Genomic DNA, 21,657 nt, shown 5'->3' with positions numbered 1-21,657 from the left:
ACATCAAACGTATACTCTTGCAACTTTAGATACCACCTGCCGACACGTGGCACCAGATCTCGCTTTGACAAAGCAGTTCTCAATAAGTTGCAGTCCGTAACAACAAGAAACTCGGTTCCGTACAGGTATGGTCTAAGCTTCTCAATTGTCCACACAACGGCTAATGCTTCAAGTTCGTATGAATGGTACCGTTCCTCGTCTCGCGTGGTGCTACGGCTAACATACATAACGGGGTGCATGAGGCCGTCTGGTTGCTCTTGCAACAACACTCCTCCGAGGCCGACCTTGCAAGCGTCGGTGTGCACTTCCGTTCTCGCTCCGTGTGCGTAAAGTGCCAGCGTTGGCTTGCTCATCAGCTGTCTTTGTAGCTGCCTGAATGCAGTCTCTTGATCGTCGTCCCAGCGCCATTCTTCTCCCTTGCAAAGCAGGATCGTAAGTGGCTTGGCTATCATGGCAAATCCAGCCACAAAACGTCGGAAATAGCTGCAAAGGCCCAGGAAGCGTCGGAGGTCGTGGACGTTTGCTGGTGTAGGAAAATTTGCAATTCCTATCAACTTGAGGCTGTCGGGGTTGATGGTCGATGCGGCAATTTCATAACCCAAGTAGCTAATTTTCTCTTGGAAGAAGGAGCACTTTTTCAAGCGCAGCGTGAGACCAGCCGAACGAAGGAGCTCGAGTACCTCGCCCAAGCTGTCTAATCCTTCCTCAAACGAAGCCGATGGAATCAGCAGGTCATCCATGTAGGCCATGACCTTCGTGTGCCTAAGGGAGCCGAGGACGGTGTTTATCATGCGCTGGAACACGCTCGGTGCGTTGACAAGTCCGAATGGCATGCGGGGGAATTCGTAGTGTCCATCCGGAGTGACGAACGCTGTCTTCCCTCGGCTCTCTTTATCGAGTGGCACCTGATAATAGCCGCACGCAAGGTCTAGGCTAGTAAACAGCCGTTTATCATGTAGCCTGTCAAGTTGGTCATCAATCAACGGTAGCGGATACCTGTCCTTTTTCGTTATTTTGTTGAGGGCTCGAAAGTCTACGCAAAGCCGCTTCTCGCCATTCTTCTTTGAAACAAGTAGGATAGGGCTCGCGTAAGCAGAGTTAGAGTCCGTTACTACTCCAGCCTCCTTGAGTTCGTCAATCATTGTTCTCACAGCCTGCCTTTCGGAGTAGGCTAGGCGGTATGGGCGGTACGTTACAGGAGCGTCGGTGATCACCTCAATCTTCATTTGCGCCGCGGCCGTGCACCCGATTTCTGAAAGGCACGTCGCAAAGCAGTCGCGGTACTGGTTAATCACTGCGACGAGTGCCTCTTTCTGCGTGGCAGAAATCGTTGTGCCAACCGTCAAATCTTCACCCGAGATCGCCTTTACCAGTTTTCTTTCGTTGCTGTTTGCGATCAGGGAGGGTTCGGTATTTTCTTCTTCCATGCACAACGTTCCTCTCGCGATCTTCTGGTTTTGAGCGACAATCAGAGGAGATTCGGATACGTTTGCCACGGGCAGGCATATCTCGCCCTGTTCATCTTCTCTTAATACGCAGCTTGGCACATACCCGCCGCTCGTCTCGTGCAGCCTGCCGCGAACGAAGATGTCGCTGTGCGTAACGTTGTCACTCCCAAGCGCAATGAACCCGACGTAATTAGGAGGTATGACAACGGCCTCCTTCGCCCACAAGTTCACACGTCGCGGAGGTAGGGCCGGTATAGCAAGATTGGTAAGAGTTCCGTCTTCGTCCTCCGACCCGTTACGCTCCTCGAAAATGCGCACGGTGTTCTTACGACGCACCACCGTAATGTGAGGCTGCTCAGTAAAGGGTTGACCGACAAGCAATGGGACAGCCTGCACTTGGTCGCGGACAACGTGTACCTTGACGTCGGCCGTAGCCTGGTCCACCGTCAGCCTCGCTTCGAAGCTTCCCAGGGGTGTTGTTTTTCCCATTCCAAACCCTCTGATAGTGAATGGACGGCTGAGTGCTTCATAAGAGAGGTGTAACTTTTCCGCTTCGCTTTCTCGTATCGTTAAGCATTGGCTGCCCATGTCGATGTACGCTTTGATCGCCTTCCCATTCACGTTGGCATCCATGAAGTACTTCTGATTTAGCACCATGCTGCCACTTGTACTGCTGCTTTCTTGGGCTAGGACGGCTGTTTTAGCTGTGTCGCTGGCTGTCGAGCCTTTCCTCGAATAGCAGTCTTTGCTCTCATGGCCTGCTTTTCCACAGTTCGTGCAGCGCGGTCTACGCTGAGGTTTTGGACATACTGCCGAGAAATGTCCATATGAAGAACAATTAAAACAAAGTGGCTCGCCTTTGTCGTTGAATTTTCGTCGGGGAGCCCTCGTCGATCCGTTGTCTCCAGCGCAGTGTTGAAGCTGATGCGCCGCTGGTGACGAATTGTGTCCTCCTAGGACGCGTTGAGGGTGCCGAATAGCTGGTGGTTGATACAGCGTCTTGGCTCTAGTTTCCTTTACGACTTCTGTACGCTCGTAGAGCCGCTTCATGCACCTGAGCAACTCGTCGGGGCTGGCGTAGTCTCTGACGCTGAGGGACCGCACGAGATCTTCATTGTCGAGTCCAGTGATAAGGTATTCAATACAGGCCGGGTCACCTACATTGCAGCGCCTTGCTTTCGCCAGCTTGTCGTAGAAGTACGCCTCTATACTTTCGTGGCGCTGTTTCTTGCGTGCTTCCATGTCCCGGAAGGTGTGCTGGAAGAACTCTAGTTTGGGCTAGTTGGTTCATGATTCAACAGGAAAATGGCGCAAAAGACGTGGACAAAAGAGACAAACACGACAGGACCAGCGGTCCTGTCGTGTTTGTCTCTTTTGTCCACGTCTTTTGCGCCATTTTCCTGTTGAATCGTGTGCTGGAAACTGGATGCGGATGGAAATGCCTTCTTCAACTCGTGTTTCCACTCTGCCCAAGTGCGCTGGACATTCGTCTGGCCGTCGTACCACGTCTTGGCAACGCCTTGCAGCTTTGTGAGTGCGAAACACGTCGTTTGCTGGTCGCTCCAACCGTACGCTGCAGCCAGGTTGTCTACCTTGTTCAGCCACATTTCGACTGTTGGCTGGTCGTTAGATGACGGGTCATAACTTGGCACCAGTTGTGCGCTTGCCGTGGCCAGTCGTCCATCCACGACGCTTGATGTTCCCGTCGGTGGGTGATGTGGCGTTTGGGCCGCCTGCAGAAGCTGGGCTGCTCCCTGCAAGGCCTCACGTACCGCCGTCTGCACCGCAGCCTGCATCAGCGCCTGGAAGTCGAAGGCCCCGGGGGCTCTTCCGTTGGGGTTGTCCAGTCCGTGGCCGTCTACCGTGTCGGCGTTCATGGATCCCCGCCCTGAATTAGACTGCGCCTCGTCGTTTCCTAGAGTATCGCTTTCGCTGAGTGCCGCCTCCCTTGCCCCCACATCGTTGGGCGCGTCGCTGTCCGTTGAAAGGCCCGGTCGTGGTGCTACCTTGCTCGCAGGACCTTCCGTCGTTGGCTTCGATCGGAGCATCATCGTGGCTTACGTGGTCGAAGCTCTCGGTGAAGGCGCCAGTCTTGCAAGGCAGTCTCAATCCCACTTCTGAAGATGTAGTCGATGTAGTCGACACAACAAACGTCCAGATAAAACAAATAAATGGGCAGGTTTATTAGCCTGCGAAGGTTACATAAGAACACAGAAAAGACGGAGCACAGCACGCATGTCCTTTTCCGCAAGCGAGTTCGTACGGCACTGCCCGTGTCCCTCTCTCCGACCGGATGTCGAGGGGGCCGCGGTAACCGGCGAGCAGTGTCCAGATGTGGCTCCGCGCCTCTTGGGCCTCCCGCTGCTCTTCCAAGAAGGGGAGCGTGGTCGCCGGTGCTCGGAGAATGGCGGCCGCTGCAGGACTCGAACGGCCGGCGTCGCCTGTGCACTTGTCTCAAGAAACCGGAGCGCCTCCGTCGACAACACTTCTTTATTACGCTTTGTTGATTTCCTTTTCGTGAAATAAAAATAAAGGCTAAAGCCTCCTACAACTGCTAGTACATTGGTGCCTCATGTGGTTGGAAGCTAGGGTGATTACGCATTTTACTTTGCTCTGCCTTGTTGCGGTCTCACTTGCCATTTTAAGCACTATCACAGTTGGCGTCCTCCACCTGGGTACACACATTATTACCTGCGAACTGCGCTTACCTGTTTTGAACAACGAGTTCAAGTCCGGCGCCCGTGGTGCCTACTCTGTCCGTCCGTGTGTTTTTGCGAGCTGGAATGATGTCTCATAACAGAACACTGCACCTGGATTTAATTTTTCCTTGTTCCCTTCTTATTTAAGTTTTTGTTTTGTTGTAGTCAGCAGGCTTGTTTGAAACCTCATTTTGCGTACCATTCCATACCATCTGCGACAGAGAATCAGTTTGAAGCCGATTCTTAGATATATAGCGACTTCACGGGAGTATAAAAAAACATTAGTAGGCATTAACCCGAGTCCGTCGGCAGCGCAGCGGAATCGGGTGATGTATAAGATTATCAAGAGAAATGAACAAGAAGCCATGAAACTAAGCACAAAATGAAGGCCATGATACTGTCAACAGCTTTATTCTTTCGCTTATCAATGGGCTTCGCGATTACAGTTAGCCTCTGTTTAGTGTTCTAAACTCTGAGGTCGACCCTGAGGATGTGCGGTACCTCAACGCGAAGGAATCTTCTCCAGAAGATCTCGATGTGGGGCATGGCCACAATGTTCAAGACGTCCATTAATCGACGCAATCCACTCGGAGCCCCTTGGATATACAGCTGCGCATTTTCGAGGCTGTCGGGTCCAATGATGTACGGAATAACCCTGGTTGGTTCCTCAACTGTTGGTGCTGCCATGAAGAAGAGCCGCAGCTTGCTAGAAGACACCTGTTCCGAAAAACACAAAGACCCATGAGAAGGCTGGCTGATTTATAGACAAAAAAAAAAAGAAAGCGAGAACTGTCTGCGCTAGTAACCAGAAACTCTACCTGCCAGATTTAATTTGCAAGTTCAAGACTAACCGGGTAGTTGAAAATTGCAGAACTGCTGAGTGTGAAATGTGAAACGCTGTAGAGAACCTCCGCCAGTTCGCGCACAGGCGTGCAAAGAAGTAACAGTGGTGGATATACCACCTTCACCGAACTAAGCCTTCATTCTGTACCGTGGAAACATCGCGTCATCATATTAAGTCAACTTGTCCACGCGTGGAGGAAATGCTGATACAATAGGATGACGTCACAGACCTTAAAGTGATTGGATTGAGAGAAAAATATTGTTGTTTTTGCAATCTTGGTCAAAGACTTTGCGATACTTCTCGTTCAGGTGGTGACGTCTAAAGTTTGGCAGCCTTTGGAATGCCTACCTCACGTTATTTTCCAGTAAAACAGAAGTCAGACCAAGCTGCGATTAGGAAATGGCTCTGAAATTAGAACACATGTCTGCAACGGTGTAAATTGAGCTCAGGTCATATGGTGCCTGTGTAAGACTTCGTGAACACACGAGAGCTAGCATCTGTTTAATAGCAGTTCGTTCAGTCCTTGGATAACGACCAGAATTAAGATCAAAACATATATCTATAATACGTTGGATTCTCGGAAAAAGTGCTATCACGCCGATGTGTGTCTTTTGAGAACAGGAGAAAACTCTCAGGCAAGGGGAAGGAAAGAAAAGGAACACACCAGTGTTACTGAACACTCTAGGCGTTCATTGGCTACGGTGTTTTGCACTCTTTCGATGAAGGTGAAACGCAAAAATTTCAAGTCCGTCGACACTTCGGCGCGCGCTAAGAAAAACTAGGATGTCGATATTATTTAGAGGCCTATGGCTAGGGCGCGGCTGATGGCTGTCGCAATGTATGCGAACATCCAGTACACCCTGAGGTTATTGTTTTACGATTTTTTTTTTGATAAAATTTTGGACAAAGTTTTTCAGACCCGTGCGTGTGTGTGTAAAAAGTTGCACTGCTTCAGGAATGATAAAAAGGCTCTTGGACAACGCTTCCCGTGTATTTTAAAAATAATGGCATTGAATATATAAAAAAAAACTGATTCGTGAAAAGAGGAGTTGAAATGCAGAGCTAATAGGTCCTCTGTCGATTCGCAACCTTCACACACAGGCTGAACTTTCGGGATGAAGCACACTCGCGTTTACATTCAGGAGCTCGTAGTCCTTGCGCACTAATTGTTTTCCGCGTATTGAGCGAGCATAAACCGGCAGCTCATCTGGCGCCTTATCACGGAGTGAGGCGGCACAATGACAAGGGCCTGATACACACTGCCGAAGAACGCATCCGTTTCCCCTTGTCTTGTCGTAACTTGCAAGTTCGAGCATTGCGTAACAATTTGGAGAACTCGCCCAGCATTTAGTTGAAGTGCTCACGCATTGGTGCCAGTCTCCTGTCTCGGTTTTGGGAAAGGGTGAAAAAAAAACAAACTCGCGAATGGATAACTCGCCTATGTAACACAATATCCAGCGAGAACAGTCTGCAGGCTGTCGCCCCACATGGCAACACGAAGTGAAGTTAATATCATTGTCACCCGATGATGTATTACTATACTGAATTTAAAGATTACCGAAGAGACTTTCGAAATTCTAAAATGTGCTCGGCGAAAGCCTTGTGGTCAACCCACTGCCGCTTCCCCGAACCGCTTGGCGCGGAATCACTGGGCCGCTTCGGAGCTATGCGTCTCACTAATTCGACTGCAACGAGACGTCTGGCGAAGAAGCGGCGGTGCAGCTGCCACCGCCGACGCGCGCGCGCTCGTTCTACCGCTACTGTGTGACGTCATGGTTGCTATAGGCAGCTGCGCCCCCCACCGGCGCGCCGGTTGATGAGGAGGGAGGAGGTTGCGCCGCTGCGCGGAGGAGAGGCCACAGTTGGCACAATTCTAGCGCGCACGAACGGACACCGCGAGCATGAGCCCTTAAAGGCTTTCGCCTTAAAACATTCCATCACGCCACGTGTGGCGCAGTTTGGCGCAACCATAGCACGCTCGTACGGAACAAGCACTAGTTCGAACACAGAGGGTAGCAGGGAAACGTGACGCGGCACTCGGTGCAGCTCAGATCTTATTTACTCCTCGCACTCCCCGTTACGCTACCAACAACGTCGACGACAATAGGACGCCAATACTTAAAATAGAACAAAAAGAACTGATCTGGCCGCGTCCCTAGCTCCTCCCTTTTTCTCGCAGCTAAGCAGTTATGCCAAGCCACGGGCTACATACCGCGGTTATCAATTTTCCTCTGGTTCCGGTGCAGCTCTTCCAGTCCACACTGATGGTCAGGGGCTCATCGGCGAACACAGCGGTTTCCATGAAGGTCTGGTTGTCGAAGCAGAAGGTGTAGTATGGTCGGTAGGCCCACAGGCTTCCCATACCGGTCAGCACAGGCGGGGAAATCTTGAACCCCATCATATGTGTGTCCTTGATAGGCAGCAGGGTGATGTTGTTTGGTATCCTCCGCAGATAAGCGTTGATACTTGCTGTGTAGTCGACGTCGCGGGCGCAGTCAACTGGATGCAAACAAAGTAGCCGCATGAAATGGCGCTGGTAACTTGTTCAGCCTCTCTCTTGCTTATCCAGAAAAAGGTCGCTATTACAGGATACGTTGTACTGCGGATAAGTGGATAGCCTAGAAAGCACTAAAATCTTCCCTATGCCTATGGAGCGGGGTATTTGTCGTGCGTAGGAGTTAGAAGGCTATGATTAAATAATTTACTCGTAATAGAGCAGGCTATGGGAGGTAGACTTTTTATTGCAGCAAAGACAAAATGCCGATCATAAAAGTACGAAAGAGAGCGCTCTTTATGGCGACCCGGATATCAAAAGGGGTTGAACCAACGTGTCTTATCAATATTTAAATCTCAATTTAACGTCGACTCATGAACCTGGAGTGAAGCTTGCTTTGACTATTAATTACATTTAGCAAGACGTGCAGAAATAATCACTTTTATTTGACAGAGATTTGTTTTTTTTTGTGATTGGGGTACATGCGGCACCTTAGGAAGGGAACCCTTTTTGAGCATCATTTTCTGAAGTCCAGTGCTCTATAGTGGACGCATGCAGTGTTAAAGTTTCGCATTCTTGCATGGTTGCAAGGTAGCGCTAGCGTACGAGAGGCAAGAGGAAGAGTGGTCACAACTGCGCCCTTGTCCATGCCCGTTGGACGCCAGCGTTTCCTTTACTGTATGAGAGTAATAAGTGCTAATCAACTTGCCCAACAACATAACTTGAAAGTTTACGTCACAATGTGCGAATGTGATCGTGTGCTAGTTCCCGGGTGACTAGTTTTGCGGGTTCTTGGAAGGATTCCCGCCATAATCTCAGCGCTTGGAAGTGCCTACAGGTCCAGTACGTTAGTTAGCTTTGACTACGCAATAAGTAGAGATGCAACAGAAAAACTGAGTTTTGTTTTTCGAATAAAAGTTGGCTGTCATATGCGTCTCCGGCATCACCAGAGAGTAAGGTATTATGTCCGGCAGTTTAAAGAACACTGCGCTTCACCTGTCCGTCTGAATTTTAGCATAGCTTTATGCAATTCGCTCTTTTGAGAACGCTGAATAATTCATAGCTATTAATTTTTGATAATGCGCATGCTTCGAACTGGCTGTTTAGGATAAAATTCGACCTTTGCAGGCGCACCTCAAGATACGGTTTCACATGTAATGTGTACGTTTCCTGGAGAACAACTAACGTAATTAATTGTTTTGGCACATTACGCTTGGATAAATGAATTTAGACCCGCGAGACCAAAAGCCTTGCCCAATATGGTGCGTGCTCTAGTGGTGAGCCTTGCATTGCTTGTAAAACCCACAATTCTTCAAATTTGAGGAAATCAGAGAACAAGGACGCCTTTGCGTTTTTCCTCCATGCTAACACGGGCTCCAAGGCCAGAATTAAATGCGGACAGCTTATGATGAGGAGCCAAGCTTTACAGCACTAAGGCAATGCAGCTGTGAGTGTGCCAATGAAGAAGAAATTTGCACGGGCTGGTCTGTTTATGCTCCCTGCCATCTTCCTGCCGTCCACCTTAGCGCCGCTCCGCACGTTGCTTCCGCAGGGTCTGATATTGCAAAGTACAGCCGTAACGACTCAGTGTGATGGCCATATAGGCTGTACAATACAAAAAGAACACTAAAGGTACCTGTTCGTCACAGCGCCCTGCATTGGTTCAATTGAACGCTATGGCCTTTGAGAGCAGAGCTCAAACGGGCAGCAACCGCAGCGGTGACCTAGGTGGTTTAGCATTCGCCTTGCACGTTAGATTCCGAGCGCTGCTGCACACCCACTGGTGATACAGAGGGTACAAGATTTTCAATAGCCTGGTGCTCGGCCCACTTGGGGTGAAATACTTGGGAAATTGGGGATTTACCCCACTTGTGCACAAAGAAACACCTTGTGCGATTACGATCCTTGGCCAGAGTTTCCATTTGGTGACAAAAAATCAATTTAATCATTGTTATCATCGCGATCATAACTAAACGTGTAGTAGTAAAGGGCGAGGCGCGGCATCACCATGATTTCAACTGCGCACTGCGGTGGTTCCCCGCCCTTGTTGCACAACTTGTGACTTTTTTTTTTACCGACTCTCGACTTCGTTTTGTGACGACTGAAATTCCTATAAAAAATAAATGCAGGACATCCCGACGTAAGTATGTGTAGTCGGTACCTTAGTTCCACCAACCCGGTCCCCAATCAACTGCCAGGGTGAAAATTCGCGGCTTAGTAGAAAGCAGGACTCCTTACTGCCCCGTAGGATGGAATTATTTTCAGTTTCTCGCTGCTCCTGATAACACTGTACGCCCACAAACGTCTTGATGCTTGGGCGAAGCTCGAGGAGTTTGCATATAAAGCCACGAGGAGCGTGCTTATTGGCAAGCGAAGGGAAGGCAGCTCCCTAGTCCCTCCGGACTAGGGAGCTGCAGTAACAAACCCGCACAGCTGCAAATATTTGCGCGTTATTCAGCGGCAATTTAAAAGAATTTTTATGTATTTATTCCGAATACCTTTAGCAGCCGTAAACATTTTTTATTCAAAATGTATGGTAACTTACGTCCTAATAAATGAATATAAGGTATACTCTTGCGTGCTTTTTGGACTAAAGGCTTATCATTTCTGAGTGGGTGTGCAGTGCGGTGGAAAAATTTCCGGTATATGAATGAACGCAACTAATGGGCAGTTGCTTAGGAAAAGAGACATTAATAGATATAGCTGCCCTCGAGCAAGAAATTCGAATTTGAAACGCAAGACTGCGTTCCTTAGGTAGAAGGGTATGCAAAACCCCGACGTGGTTCAATTTACGTACAACGTATAGCCGAATAATTTTCATTCGTGGCCGTCCTGTCGAACACTCTTGTTGGCATTTACGGGTTCCAAGAGTGAGAACGGTCATACAGAGTGGACCTTAGGTTTGGAGTGCCTCACAGAGAACCCGAAGTCTTTTCGGAATATTTTACTCACATTTCACCCTTCCTGAGTAGTCATGGGAAGCAGCGCTGACGCCGACTGCGACGAGAAGGAGTGCCAGGGCTGATTTGTCCATCGCGATTGAATAACGCTCTGAGGTGGAACAGAAGCGTTTTCTGGGGTACCTGCGAAATAGATCCAGAGAACATGGGTGATGATTTAAAAAAAAAAGAAAACAAGAAGTTCTGGCCGAGCAATTCAGACGAGAAAACGCAGACCATGTATATGTCTGAAATGGCCATATACAGTATATTGTGGCTTTCTGAGGCTCGCGTTCAAACTTCCTCGTCGATGCAATAAAGTCAACTGGCACCTGCCGTTATTCATATCACTGTTCATTTCGCAAGAAAGGAGCAAAACATCGTGAGATGAGTGATGTGCTGCAAAGAAATCTGTATCTATTTTCTTTTTTTTTTTTCACTCTATCCTTTCAGTGCACTTAAAACCTCGCTCCATTTTATCTCCGAATAACCACAAAAGACTGGCGGGCTTTCACTCCGGATAAAAGTACACACTTTGTTGTCAAGTTGTCTGCACCATTCTGCAGTTGCGACCTTATGAGATAGGTCGCCACTTGTAGTGATATTTGTAAAAAAAAATTTACCGACGATTACGTTACTTCCTAATGCGAAATTTGAGCGCAGCAAATAAGCTGTTTCACCTTTTCGATAGATTGAGGCAAAGAAATCGAGCAACACATGTATGCGCTATCACAGAATTTTTTTTTTATTTTTCACAAGCATTCCTTTAACAAAGACTCCACTAACAGTTCTTGACAGTCATGAAGGAAGCTTTGTGGTCGGAGAAATAGACTGATATATGTTCGACTTGGTACACCAATGCTTGATTCTCAAAGACGAGATCTATACAAGTGCCTCGCGAGGTTGTCACAGCCGTGGGACGCGTTACGAGCGAGAGGAACGGGATGTTCTCCCGCATAAGTGTTAGGAAATTGCTGTTTGTCTTTATGTCAACATTAAAGTCCCCCACTACTAACATCGGTGTGGATTGATGGACGGTTAATGCGAGTTGCAGGAAGTGCACGACGTCTTTCGTGAGTGCGGTAGGGGCGAAGTAGGCAGCTACTACCAGCAAGCCGTTGGGCAACTTTGCGGCGCACAGTTCGCCAACTTCATGTGACGTGCCAAACATTTCGACTGGTATTGCAGAGAGACCTGTGCGCAAGTAGATAGCGACTCCCGCCGCTCTGTTGTGGTCTCTGCGAGCACCACAGCAGTATAGGAAATCTATGATTTCGAGAGGCTCTTCGGGATCCATCCAGGTTTCAGCAAAGCAAAGTACAGAGGAATGGCGGAGAATGTGATCGTGGTGTACGTCCTTGGCATGTGCGGCAAGGGAGCGTACGTTAAGAATGTGGTTGTGAATGATGAATCAAGTGCTGCCAGCGAATGACGCGTCCATTAGCTGTCTGCGTGTGTTACTGATGTGTGGTTAACATGTTAAGCTTCGCCTGTAAGAGTGGAACGCGACAGCGTCTTGCAACGCTGCCAGGGAGTCCACAGAACGCCATCGCCAATTCGGCTGTACGCCTTGCTGGACGGTAAATTTATTTTTTGAGAAAAGGAAATGTATCTCTCTCGCATATCTGGGTGGACACCTGCACCTCGCCGTAAGGGAAAGGGGGAAGATGGGAGTGAACGAAGACGCCGTATTAGCTAGACGCGCCTTCGTTCATTCCAAACCATTCAATTGGCATTACGGAGTGGCTAGCGTGCTCGTATCGCACTCCGGAGACCCTGGTTCGATTCCCCAACTCGACCAATTTCGTTCTCGGTTTTATTGATTTATGCGGTCTAACTAGAAAGGTTAATTAGGCTATTTCATATTTATATTATTGTATTTCTATCCATCGTGTTCTGTCATTAACCTGTCAATTGTTGGAACTGTCTAGGATGTTCGACACAACGTATATGAAACGAGCAACGTCTTACTGAGTGGGGAAGTGCGTGGTGGTGGAGGGAACGCGGCTTCGTACTCGGTCAATCGGTCAATCGGTATATATGCATTCCTATTTTACATTGCCCATTCCTGTTAGTTACTTAGAAATGTTTATGGTACCTCTTTAATTGGCTTACCTTACATACTTAATGTCATGTGTTTTTGTAAATGTGAATGTATCTTGTAACCTTGGCATGTGTACATATGTAAATAAATTTTTCTAATCGTACTTATCTGTTTTTTTTTCAGCAGCGTCTCCTTCCGCGGACGCTGTTGCCGCTGCGGCGCACGTCTTTCTTTTCTTTTCTTCTGACCTCTTCATTCTCCTCTATATTGATTAGGCTAGTTGATTAATTAAGCAATTAACTAAACTCAGTCCAACTTAGTTGCAGCATCACTATACGATCCCTTTGATTGGTTGCATGGTTACTAGCCAAAGTACAATTGGCCCCATTTGAAATTCGCGCACTGTGACGTCACGAGCATTTCGACCAATTGAAAAGCGTGACATTGGGGGCGGAGCTGGTTACGAGGTCGACGCCGACGCCGACGACGACGCGAAACCCAGGAACGGACGCCAAAGAGCTGCGCTCTGAAAGCGAATGCAGGCATTGGTCACGCAAAACATATTCGTGCCAGCAAGGCCTAATTTCGCACCACGTTACAAAACCGGCCCAGCATAGTCTGTTGTCTAATCGCTTGCTATTTTTCCGACGCAAAACAAAAGTGCTGCACACGTCGGGCTTTTCATCGCGCTGAACAGTCATCATATTTCTTCTCTGAGGTGCACTTTGTCCCGATAATACTTGTACTTTGGAGAGCTGGACTGCTTCACCGCTTAAATATCACACTCTCTGGTTGTATTATCTCGTACGATACTCCTGCTATCTAAGATTCTGACGAAAATTAAGCGCAGAAGAAGACGGGGATAAGTGGGACAGAGGCGGGACGAAGTGCTGGTCCCCGTCTTGCACGCTTAGTTTTGGCCGACATCATGAGCCACCAACTAGCCCAAGAAACAGCCTTGTTGGCCATCTGAGACGCTGTCTAACGTCCATAGTTCCCTTCCCAGGTTCCATGGGGTTCATCAAAACGCCCTCGCTTCTTCGAACTTCAGACGTAAGTCTACAGGATGTTTCAATCACTCTATTTCCGAGTGCCAACGTTACCGCTCGGGCTTCGTGATGCTAGGAAAGCTACTAACTTGAAGAAAATCTTTTGGTATGGCCTCACAACCCTCAAAGCTCCTGCCTCTTGAGACACAAATACAGCCGAATAGTCAAAATTTTTCTCTTTCATTATTAGAAAGACTAATGGTCTTGCCGGACTTGAACAGCACCCAAAGAAATAAAAGCTCATTGACGTTACTTTTACGGCGTGGGCAGCCGTTGAATTTAAAGGGCGACTTAAGTAAGTTCTATTTGCATCATACCGCAGCTTAAATGGGCAGCCTAGTTTTCGTGCCTAGGAGCTGCGTATAAAAAAGTAAAAAAAAAAAATCCCGAGAAAGAGCGCCTAAAGGGCGTCCTGAATACACGAGGCACAATTGAAGGAAATAGAACTACTTGTTATGAAGTACAAAAGGTCAGGAAGGTTTGAGATAGGTGCAGCTGCGCTCCTGAAAAATGGTACGTAGCGCACTTGTCACTGAATAAGGTGTATTACTAAAAAGAAGCGTAAGAGCAGAAAAGCTAAGGGTAAAGTTGATCAGCGCGAACTTTAGCGCCAGTTTTAATATTGGTAAACGAAAAGATCAGAAGAATATTCCTGGTGCGAAATGCCATAACAAAAAGACCAAAATCTCGCTTCGACGAAGGAACCGTCCACATCAGCCACGTTCGAATGGGGATAAAAGGGGCCTCGTTTACCTTCTTTTGCAAGGATGCTGCCGGAGCTAGCTGTTTCTGCGGCGCTGCGGTGGTAAGTATCGACCCTGCCACTGCACGAGTTTAAGTACCCAACGTCTTTCAGGACCTAGTAGCAAGGCATACGTAGGGAACCGTCGGTGACGTCCACAAACAACTCGAAAAATACGTCTGCTTCTTCCGATAAACTGCAGTAGCAATGGCGGAGATGTTTCCGAACGAATTAGGGGTTCTGAACTGGCTCTTCTTGAACGATATCTTTCACGACCACCGCCATTCACACCCGGTGCAATTATTTGTGTTGACGTCCGCGGCTGGGAGCCAGCGTCAGATCGGGATCGGCCTTGACGAGATATTTGGTCGTTCTGAAAGCAGGAAATGAAGGCGGCTGTGCTCGGGCATCCGCTGACGGGTTGATACTATGCTGTGCCCATATTGCAGTCATCGTTTCCGCTCTTTTTTTTATCACAAAGTAAGAAAGAAGGCTTGAAGAGCCAGAAATCGTTCTTTTCGTAAACCGCAATCATCGAGCAGCATACGGATCGTCTTGACGACGAAGGTGTAGTTATCTGATGGGCTTGCATAGTAGTGCAACTCTGCGCGTTTCACAATAATGAACGAACCGGGGACATTCAAGTGCGGTTTCTGGCCCAAGTGAAAATTGTTCGCTTACACCTTTTCTATAAAAGGGCCGTGTCGGCTCTGTAACAGCTCAGTTATTTCAGTTCACACACACAACTTTTCTTACCAGCGAAAATTCAGAAAAAATTCTACAAGACAAAGACAGGAAGACTTTGTTTAACCTGATAACGCTGTTTGTGAGAGCGTTGGTTATGGCTCATTAAAAATTTTATGCCTTCACATAATAATAAATAATGCCCTAAGAAAACAAATGAATTTCAGGCATATGGCAGTCGATCGGGGCAATGATGAAATGACACCCGTAATTGCCCTTCGCATACCCATGAATGCGGAAGTGCAGTCAGCATATCACACTACGAGGATGGCCTAGACCACGTGGGAAGCGTCAACGCAGGTGAAGAATACTACTTCGCAAGCGTGCTTTCTCTATACAGACCACTGACATTTATTAAATTATTGTGGACGGTGCTACACTAACCACTGGGTTACGGTAGGTACTGCTATACTGGAGCTGAGACTCCACCAAAAATTCCGTCCAAGCGTTCTGATGGAGCTGTAGGGTAAATAACTTCCTTCAAAGAAAGAAAACCTTGTTTCTGAATAAAGCCTGTCATCAGATTATCACAAATCATCCGCCTCATAAACCGCCTCCACGCAAATTTAATGAAAACTGCTGCGTTTGCAAGCTGTGAACAGCAATGTGCGTTCTCCTTGGGGAAATGCAACTCTGAAGATATTACGTCCAATAGTTGCAGGTTTTGTTATTGAGCGGTGTCGACAACATCATTCTGGAATATCGCAAAAACGGAAACAAGAGATGCCAGAAAAAAGCGAAAAATTAGCCTGAAAACAGGTTCTCAAACTGTTAGCGTCCTTTATTTGCACTGCAATCAAACAGCCATCTAGGCAGATACAAGAAAGCAGTCATCCAGGTTCAGATGCTCTAAATCCTGAGGTCGTCCCTGAGGAGGCTCATGACATCTACGCCAAGGAATCTTCTCCAAAAGAGCTCGATGTACGGCATCGCCACGACGTTGAGGATTCCGACCAGCCCGCGCAGACCACTCGGCGCACCTTCGATAAGTAACATCGGACGATCCAGGCTTTCGGGCTCAATGTTGTACATGATAACCTTCGTGGGATCCTCAGGCGTGGGCTGAGGCATGAAATAGAGCCGTAGCTTGCTCGAGGAAACCTGAAGAAAAGGTGCCAGGAATAATTGAGGCCTGGATAGGAAAAGTAAGTTTCGAAGCAGCATTGGGAATGCGCCAGCGGTAGGGAAGCTGCAGTACAGCTCAAAGGAAGCGGAATCCCAAAGGTCAACTCTTCTCACCAGTGTTCAGCAATCGATGTAAGTGCACGTTAGCAACGCCAGCTGGCCGAAATTTATCGGGAGCCCTGCACTACAATGTCCATCACGGCCAATGTGTCGCGCTGAGACGTTAATCCTCATGCCCATACTAAAAGGTACGCGAGAGATTTGTACCGGTTACTGAGAAATGGGGGACAGCAGCTGGAGAAGCTAACAAGAGCAGAAAAACTGAAATGACCAAGTTCTTGAGCTTGACTGTGGTGTTCAACTCTGCCGCAGCTCTGTCGTGCGCACAAAGCAAGCACCACTGCTAAGCACTAAACATTTTTAAAAGCGCATCGCTTGCAAGCAGCAAGCGCAGTTGGCGGCACGTCCAGAGCCGGCCCTAAAAGATTTGTTCTGTTACTGCAGGTGAGCTGGTTTTGCTGTAGCGACTCTTCTGTACATTCCATGCCGCCAACTGCAAAACTGCCATTTGCTTGATCTACCGCGTGTGTTCTCTCGTATGCATGTGTGATGGAGGGAAAAAAATGTGCTCAATGTGGGCATAATTTCGCTGACGAGGACCGGTGCATGGAATGCTCTAACTATGCATCGTTGTATCACCTCGGTCATGAGTGCTCAGGCGTGGCTGAAGGCACATTCTCGTCGATGGGCCCGAAAAAGAGAGAAAAGTGGCGATGTAAAGCATGCAGATCAACGGATTCTTCCCAAGGCAGTTCTAGCCAGTTAACAGCTATTGCTGAAAAGCTATCGTTGCTGGATTCTATTCGCGAGAAAGTTGAGTCTCTTTCCCTGGTTCTGTCCAAAATAGACGAGCTGTTGTGCCTGAAGTCCGAGATCGAAGCAGTAAAAACAAAAATGCAGGAAATACACGACTCGGTTGACTTTCTTTCAAATAAGTATGATTCCTTGCTGAAAGAATCCGCAACGCGAGAGAAAGAGGTCACTGCATTGTCGTCTAGAGTGATGGTGCGTGAGGATCAGGTCGCTTCCCAGGCAGCTATCATTCAAGATCTTAGAGGCGAAATAAATGCCTCTGAACAGTATAGTAGGTCCTCAAACCTCGAAATTCATGGCCTACCCCAATTTCCTAGTGAAAACTTGACTACTACCGTTACTGAATTGGCAGCACAAGTGGGCATTGATTCATTCCTGCCAGGCCATGTAGTAGCTGTGCACCGGTTGCCCAGGAAGAGCAAACCAGCGCCAGTTTTAGTGCGCTTCCTTTCGGCAGGCATACGTGACAGCTGGATGGCAAAGCGAAGTAAACTGGAATCTCTGGCGAAGGAAAATGAGCCCTCGGTTTTCGATGTCGAAAACTTGACGAAATACAACAGAGAATTGTTCTGGGAGACAAAGACTAAGGCAAAGGAGGCCGATTTCAAATTCGTATCGGTGAAAAATGGCAAAATTTATGCCCGAAAGAAGGAGGGTGACCCAGTTGTGCGCATAATGAGCCCTTGTGACTTGTCTCGGCTAGTCTGTCTGTTGTAATTTTTTTCCTTGATTCATGATTTTGTGCGAACAATTTCGAGACTTTCCTTCTCTTTCTGTTTTTTTAAAACCAGGCGAAGGCACTTTCACTGTTTTTCATGTAAACGTGCGCAGTATTCGCAAGCACTGGAATGAATTTTGTGTCCACGCTGGTGCAGTACGTGATTTAGCTGATGTTTTCGTCTTAACTGAAATCAATATTGGGCAAGAACATACTGGTCTGTTTCAACTCCAAGGTTATCACAATCATTTTTTGACGCGCAAAGAGGGCCGTGGTGGTGGAATTGCCATTTTTATTAAAAATGGTTGGGTGCGATGTCAGTGCACGTTAAAGAACCCCAGGTGGTCGAAATTTCTGGAGCCCTCCACTACGGCGTCTCTCGTAGCCTTAGTCGCTTTGAGACGTTAAACCCCATAAACCAAAACCAAAAATGGTTGGATTTCAAGTCCTCTGAACATAATCTTCACAAGTGCTGAATCGCTAGCCCTTCGTATTCACACACAATCGTTTGCCATCACATTGCTCGCTATTTATAGGCCGCCCAATCAAAGTGTCAGAAAGATTGTAGATGAATTGCGTCTACTTGCTTTTCCATCTGGTCACGTGTGCATGATAGGTGATGTAAACATTGATGTGCTGAAGAAAAAACGGCACATTGTAGCTGATTACTTGAACACGCTTGCTGACGTTGGCATAGAATCCATTATCAACCTTCCCACACGTGTCGAAATTTTGGGTGCATCACTTGTGTCTTCATGCATAGATCACGTCAACGTTCGTACTGACAACGACCAGGTATTTCCGTTTATTATTGAGCAAAAGCTATCCGATCACTTCTTTGTTTGGTGCAGCTTTCTATCGTCTCAGTATGCTGCGGCTAATAACCCGGTATCACAGATAGAGGTTGTTGATAAAAGAAAGCTGGACTTGTTGTTACAACGCTTTGATTGGAAATCTTTCCGTGCAAAAGTAAGCCCGACGCAACAATTTCGTGTTGATGTCTTAGCCAAGCATAAATGCCTGATTGTTACAGGCCTTGGCGAGTCGTTGAGTACGGCGAGTGGCAGAGGAAATGTTGTGCTTGGGCATCCGCTCACCATTTGCAATAATATTTTCCGCATTGTGCCAGAAATATTTGAGCTTTATTTCTATTTTAATCGTACGAGCTGCATGAACTTGTGTCTGTTTGATAGAAACTTTTAAAGAGACAATACACATCCCCCAGCTACAAGTACAAATTTTTGATGTTAATCTTAGTCATGCGACCTTTCCTAAGAAACATGGCATCATGTGTATATGTACCGCCGATGTGTGTTTTTACTGCCCTTGCATCGCATATGTGTGACATGGAGGATGACAGGAGTCAGCCCATTAGAAATGCAGGTGCCGTGGTCTGAAAGGGTCTACATCTACATCTTGGAAACTACATCTTGTAAACAAGCGGATTGTAGAAGTATGACAAAGTTCCCGTGCGAAAATTAGTTGTGCCACTGCTTTTAATCAGTATTCTGGAACACTTAGAGAAGTAACAAGCCGTTTCTCGGGCAATGCAACTAGCAATAAAAAATTAGCTTTTTAAAAAGCTACGAGGAAGGTAACTGAGAGCTACACTACTGTTTCTGAGCACGGTACCTATTGCCAAGAATGAATTGAAATGTGTCCGAATTCTATGAGCTCGGCACTTTTTTCAGACTGTAATATTTAGACGCTGAGTTGAGCTGCAGTAATTCTTAAAAAAAAAATGGTTGGTTTCAGTCTTGGGCAGGTTGCTCGCAGTGAATCTCAACACATGCGTTCAAGTTTTGTTATATGCGCGATTTTTGCAAAAACAACAAGATAGAAATATAAAAAGTCGTTTTTCCGGTAACTGTGAGTTGACGCTCGCTCTTAGTCCTGAGGGATACTATTCAAACCGGGCGAAGGGTGCTCTGTAAGGGTGTTTTTGTCCTTCATCTCAATAAAAAAAAAGCAGCTAGGCTGTCGTCTCAGCTAGTAGAAAGACTATACATGTTATATCTTCTCTAAAGGACACACAAGAAATATGAAGTCAAGGACTGTGATATGAATAAGCTACCATGCCGGCCACACTGGCGCCCAGTGAAGCAAAGAAAAGCTGTTGCACAACTTAGGCCGTATTCTATTCAGGTCAGGATGAAGAGACCGCCAAGGACGCCTCCACTTTGCACCCGGCCAGCTGAGCCTGACGTCTGGACGCAAAATAGTGATTTCGTGTTGTCAACCTCCCCTTTGTGCTTCATAAAAACAAGTTGGTGAAGGCTGCAGTGGGAACAGAAGCAGATAGAGGACACGGTGTCCTAAAACACTCGAGGACGGAGCGAATCTGTTTACGCGCCTGGCACTGGTTGTTGTCTGCGGCATTTTATGTGATACACTTGCCGGTATTTTTCGGACTGGATTGATTAGAGACGTCTCTGAATGCATCCAGGGACGAGAGGCTTGAAAGAAGGAAAGGAATGTTTTATCGAGCCGCTAAAAAGTCTGCGGCAGTGCGCCGACAAAATTCGCCACAGACCATCTCCCCTGCATCGCTTCAAATTCTGCGCTAGGACCTACGGTCAGCCCTAGTATATGTCTGAACGAAGGTTTTCTTAGCAGTAGCATGAAAATTTGTGCTCGTTGGATTGCTCGGAACTACCTGTAACTGCGCTTGGGTGGATGTCAATGAGTAATTACGCCCCTATTACGTGTAGCTCACTCTTTAACTTGTCCGGCTCACTTTAATGTGTCCGGCTCACTAGCAGTGCTTTCAGGAGTTCCGCAGGGTTGTTTTCTGGGACCGTTGTTATATTTGGAGTGTATTAATGACATCTCTGCTGTCATGGAACCAAATGTACGGCTAAAGCTATTCGCAGATCTCTGTGTAATTTATTCTACAGTTAGAAACACGGACGACCAGCTTATAATTAACTCTTTGCAGACGTTCTGCGAATGGTGCAAGAATTGGAAGATAGAAATAAATTATTCAAAATCAACATAGACGCACATTACAACGAAGAAGTCTGTTATTTCGTTTCCATATTTCTGACAAATTTTTCGTAAACGTAACTGAGTTTAAGTGTATAGGAATGACAATAACACAAAATTTAAATTGAGGAACACATATAGAAGAGGTATGTTCCAAAGCATACCAGAGGTTATGTTTTTTCTTTGAGAAAAAAGACTAATTGCATACAAAACCTTTGTAGGCCATTCCTTGAGCACGCGTCAGTAGTATATAGTTCTAAGCATAATTATATAAAGAAACAATTAGAAAGAATTCAGAGGTACGCAGTACGCTTTGTTTGCTGCCGATATCGAAGGACATACTCAGTTGCAGATAAGCTCTCTTATAACCTGGATTTATTAGAAATACGCAGCAAAAAAAATTGGTTGAAGCTATTATTCCAGATGCTCCAAGGACAGATAAATATTCAGAAGGAAATATACATACAAGCACCAGGCAAACGGAGTTCTAGAAGAAATCGTAGTCGGATAATTCAGCCGTACTATGCGCGTAGTGAAACCTTCAGACATTCCTTCTTCCCACATGTAATTAAAATATGGAATGTCTTGCCAATGGGTGCTGCGGAACAGAGTGATCTACATGAATTAGAACGATCTCTGGATAAACACCTGCTTGAAAGTGTCATTTGATGCTTGACTGAATGTACCATTTCATGCTGATGTATTCAGTGCTCGTGTATAATGTTGTTTTGCTATGAAGTTTTCATTCCCTCTCGGTAAGGACACTCGCACAAGGGTTGACAGCACTGTGAAAAACAAAAATAAATAAAACTTCTTGGTTTAACTGAAAGAGGGTTGCGGGACATGTCGCTTTACATAATGATGATGGTTTCAACTGAGCTTCGCGCAGAGAAAAAAAGCACGGATTGCAAACAAATGGCTACTATGCGGTCATTTTAGAGTAGTAACCTTTA

At 46.9% G+C, this 21,657-nt stretch overlaps 1 protein-coding gene across 1 annotated transcript; it reads right to left on the bottom strand.

The window, feature by feature from the left end:
- Window positions 1–4,519: 4,519 nt before the first annotated feature.
- Window positions 4,520–14,560, bottom strand: LOC149331187 (uncharacterized). The gene is made up of 4 exons (XM_089555412.1): window positions 14,271–14,560; window positions 10,438–10,568; window positions 7,204–7,490; window positions 4,520–4,864 (listed from the first exon to the last, which is right to left on the bottom strand). The coding sequence occupies exons 2-4, from the start codon at window positions 10,517–10,519 to the stop codon at window positions 4,613–4,615; spliced, it is 621 nt and encodes a 206-aa protein (XP_089411538.1). The 5' UTR covers window positions 10,520–10,568; window positions 14,271–14,560; the 3' UTR covers window positions 4,520–4,612.
- Window positions 14,561–21,657: the final 7,097 nt, after the last annotated feature.

The sequence above is a fragment of the Amblyomma mixtum genome, chromosome 8 (assembly GCF_055824585.1).
Source record: "Amblyomma mixtum isolate Tamu chromosome 8, ASM5582458v1, whole genome shotgun sequence".
Lineage (NCBI taxonomy): Eukaryota > Metazoa > Arthropoda > Arachnida > Ixodida > Ixodidae > Amblyomma > Amblyomma mixtum.
Note: the sequence above shows the minus strand (reverse complement) of the source record. Positions and strands in the feature narration are given on the sequence as shown.

Bases quoted from the DNA above. Each gene is read 5' to 3' on its own strand.
- LOC149331187 (XM_089555412.1), bottom strand. From the start codon at position 10,519: ATGGACAAATCAGCCCTGGCACTCCTTCTCGTCGCAGTCGGCGTCAGC. The intron at 7,491-10,437 runs GTGAGTAAAATA...GTTTGCATCCAG, and splicing joins CTACTCAGGAAGGGTGAAAT to TTGACTGCGCCCGCGACGTC. The intron at 4,865-7,203 runs GTATGTAGCCCG...TTTTCGGAACAG, and splicing joins GAGGAAAATTGATAACCGCG to GTGTCTTCTAGCAAGCTGCG.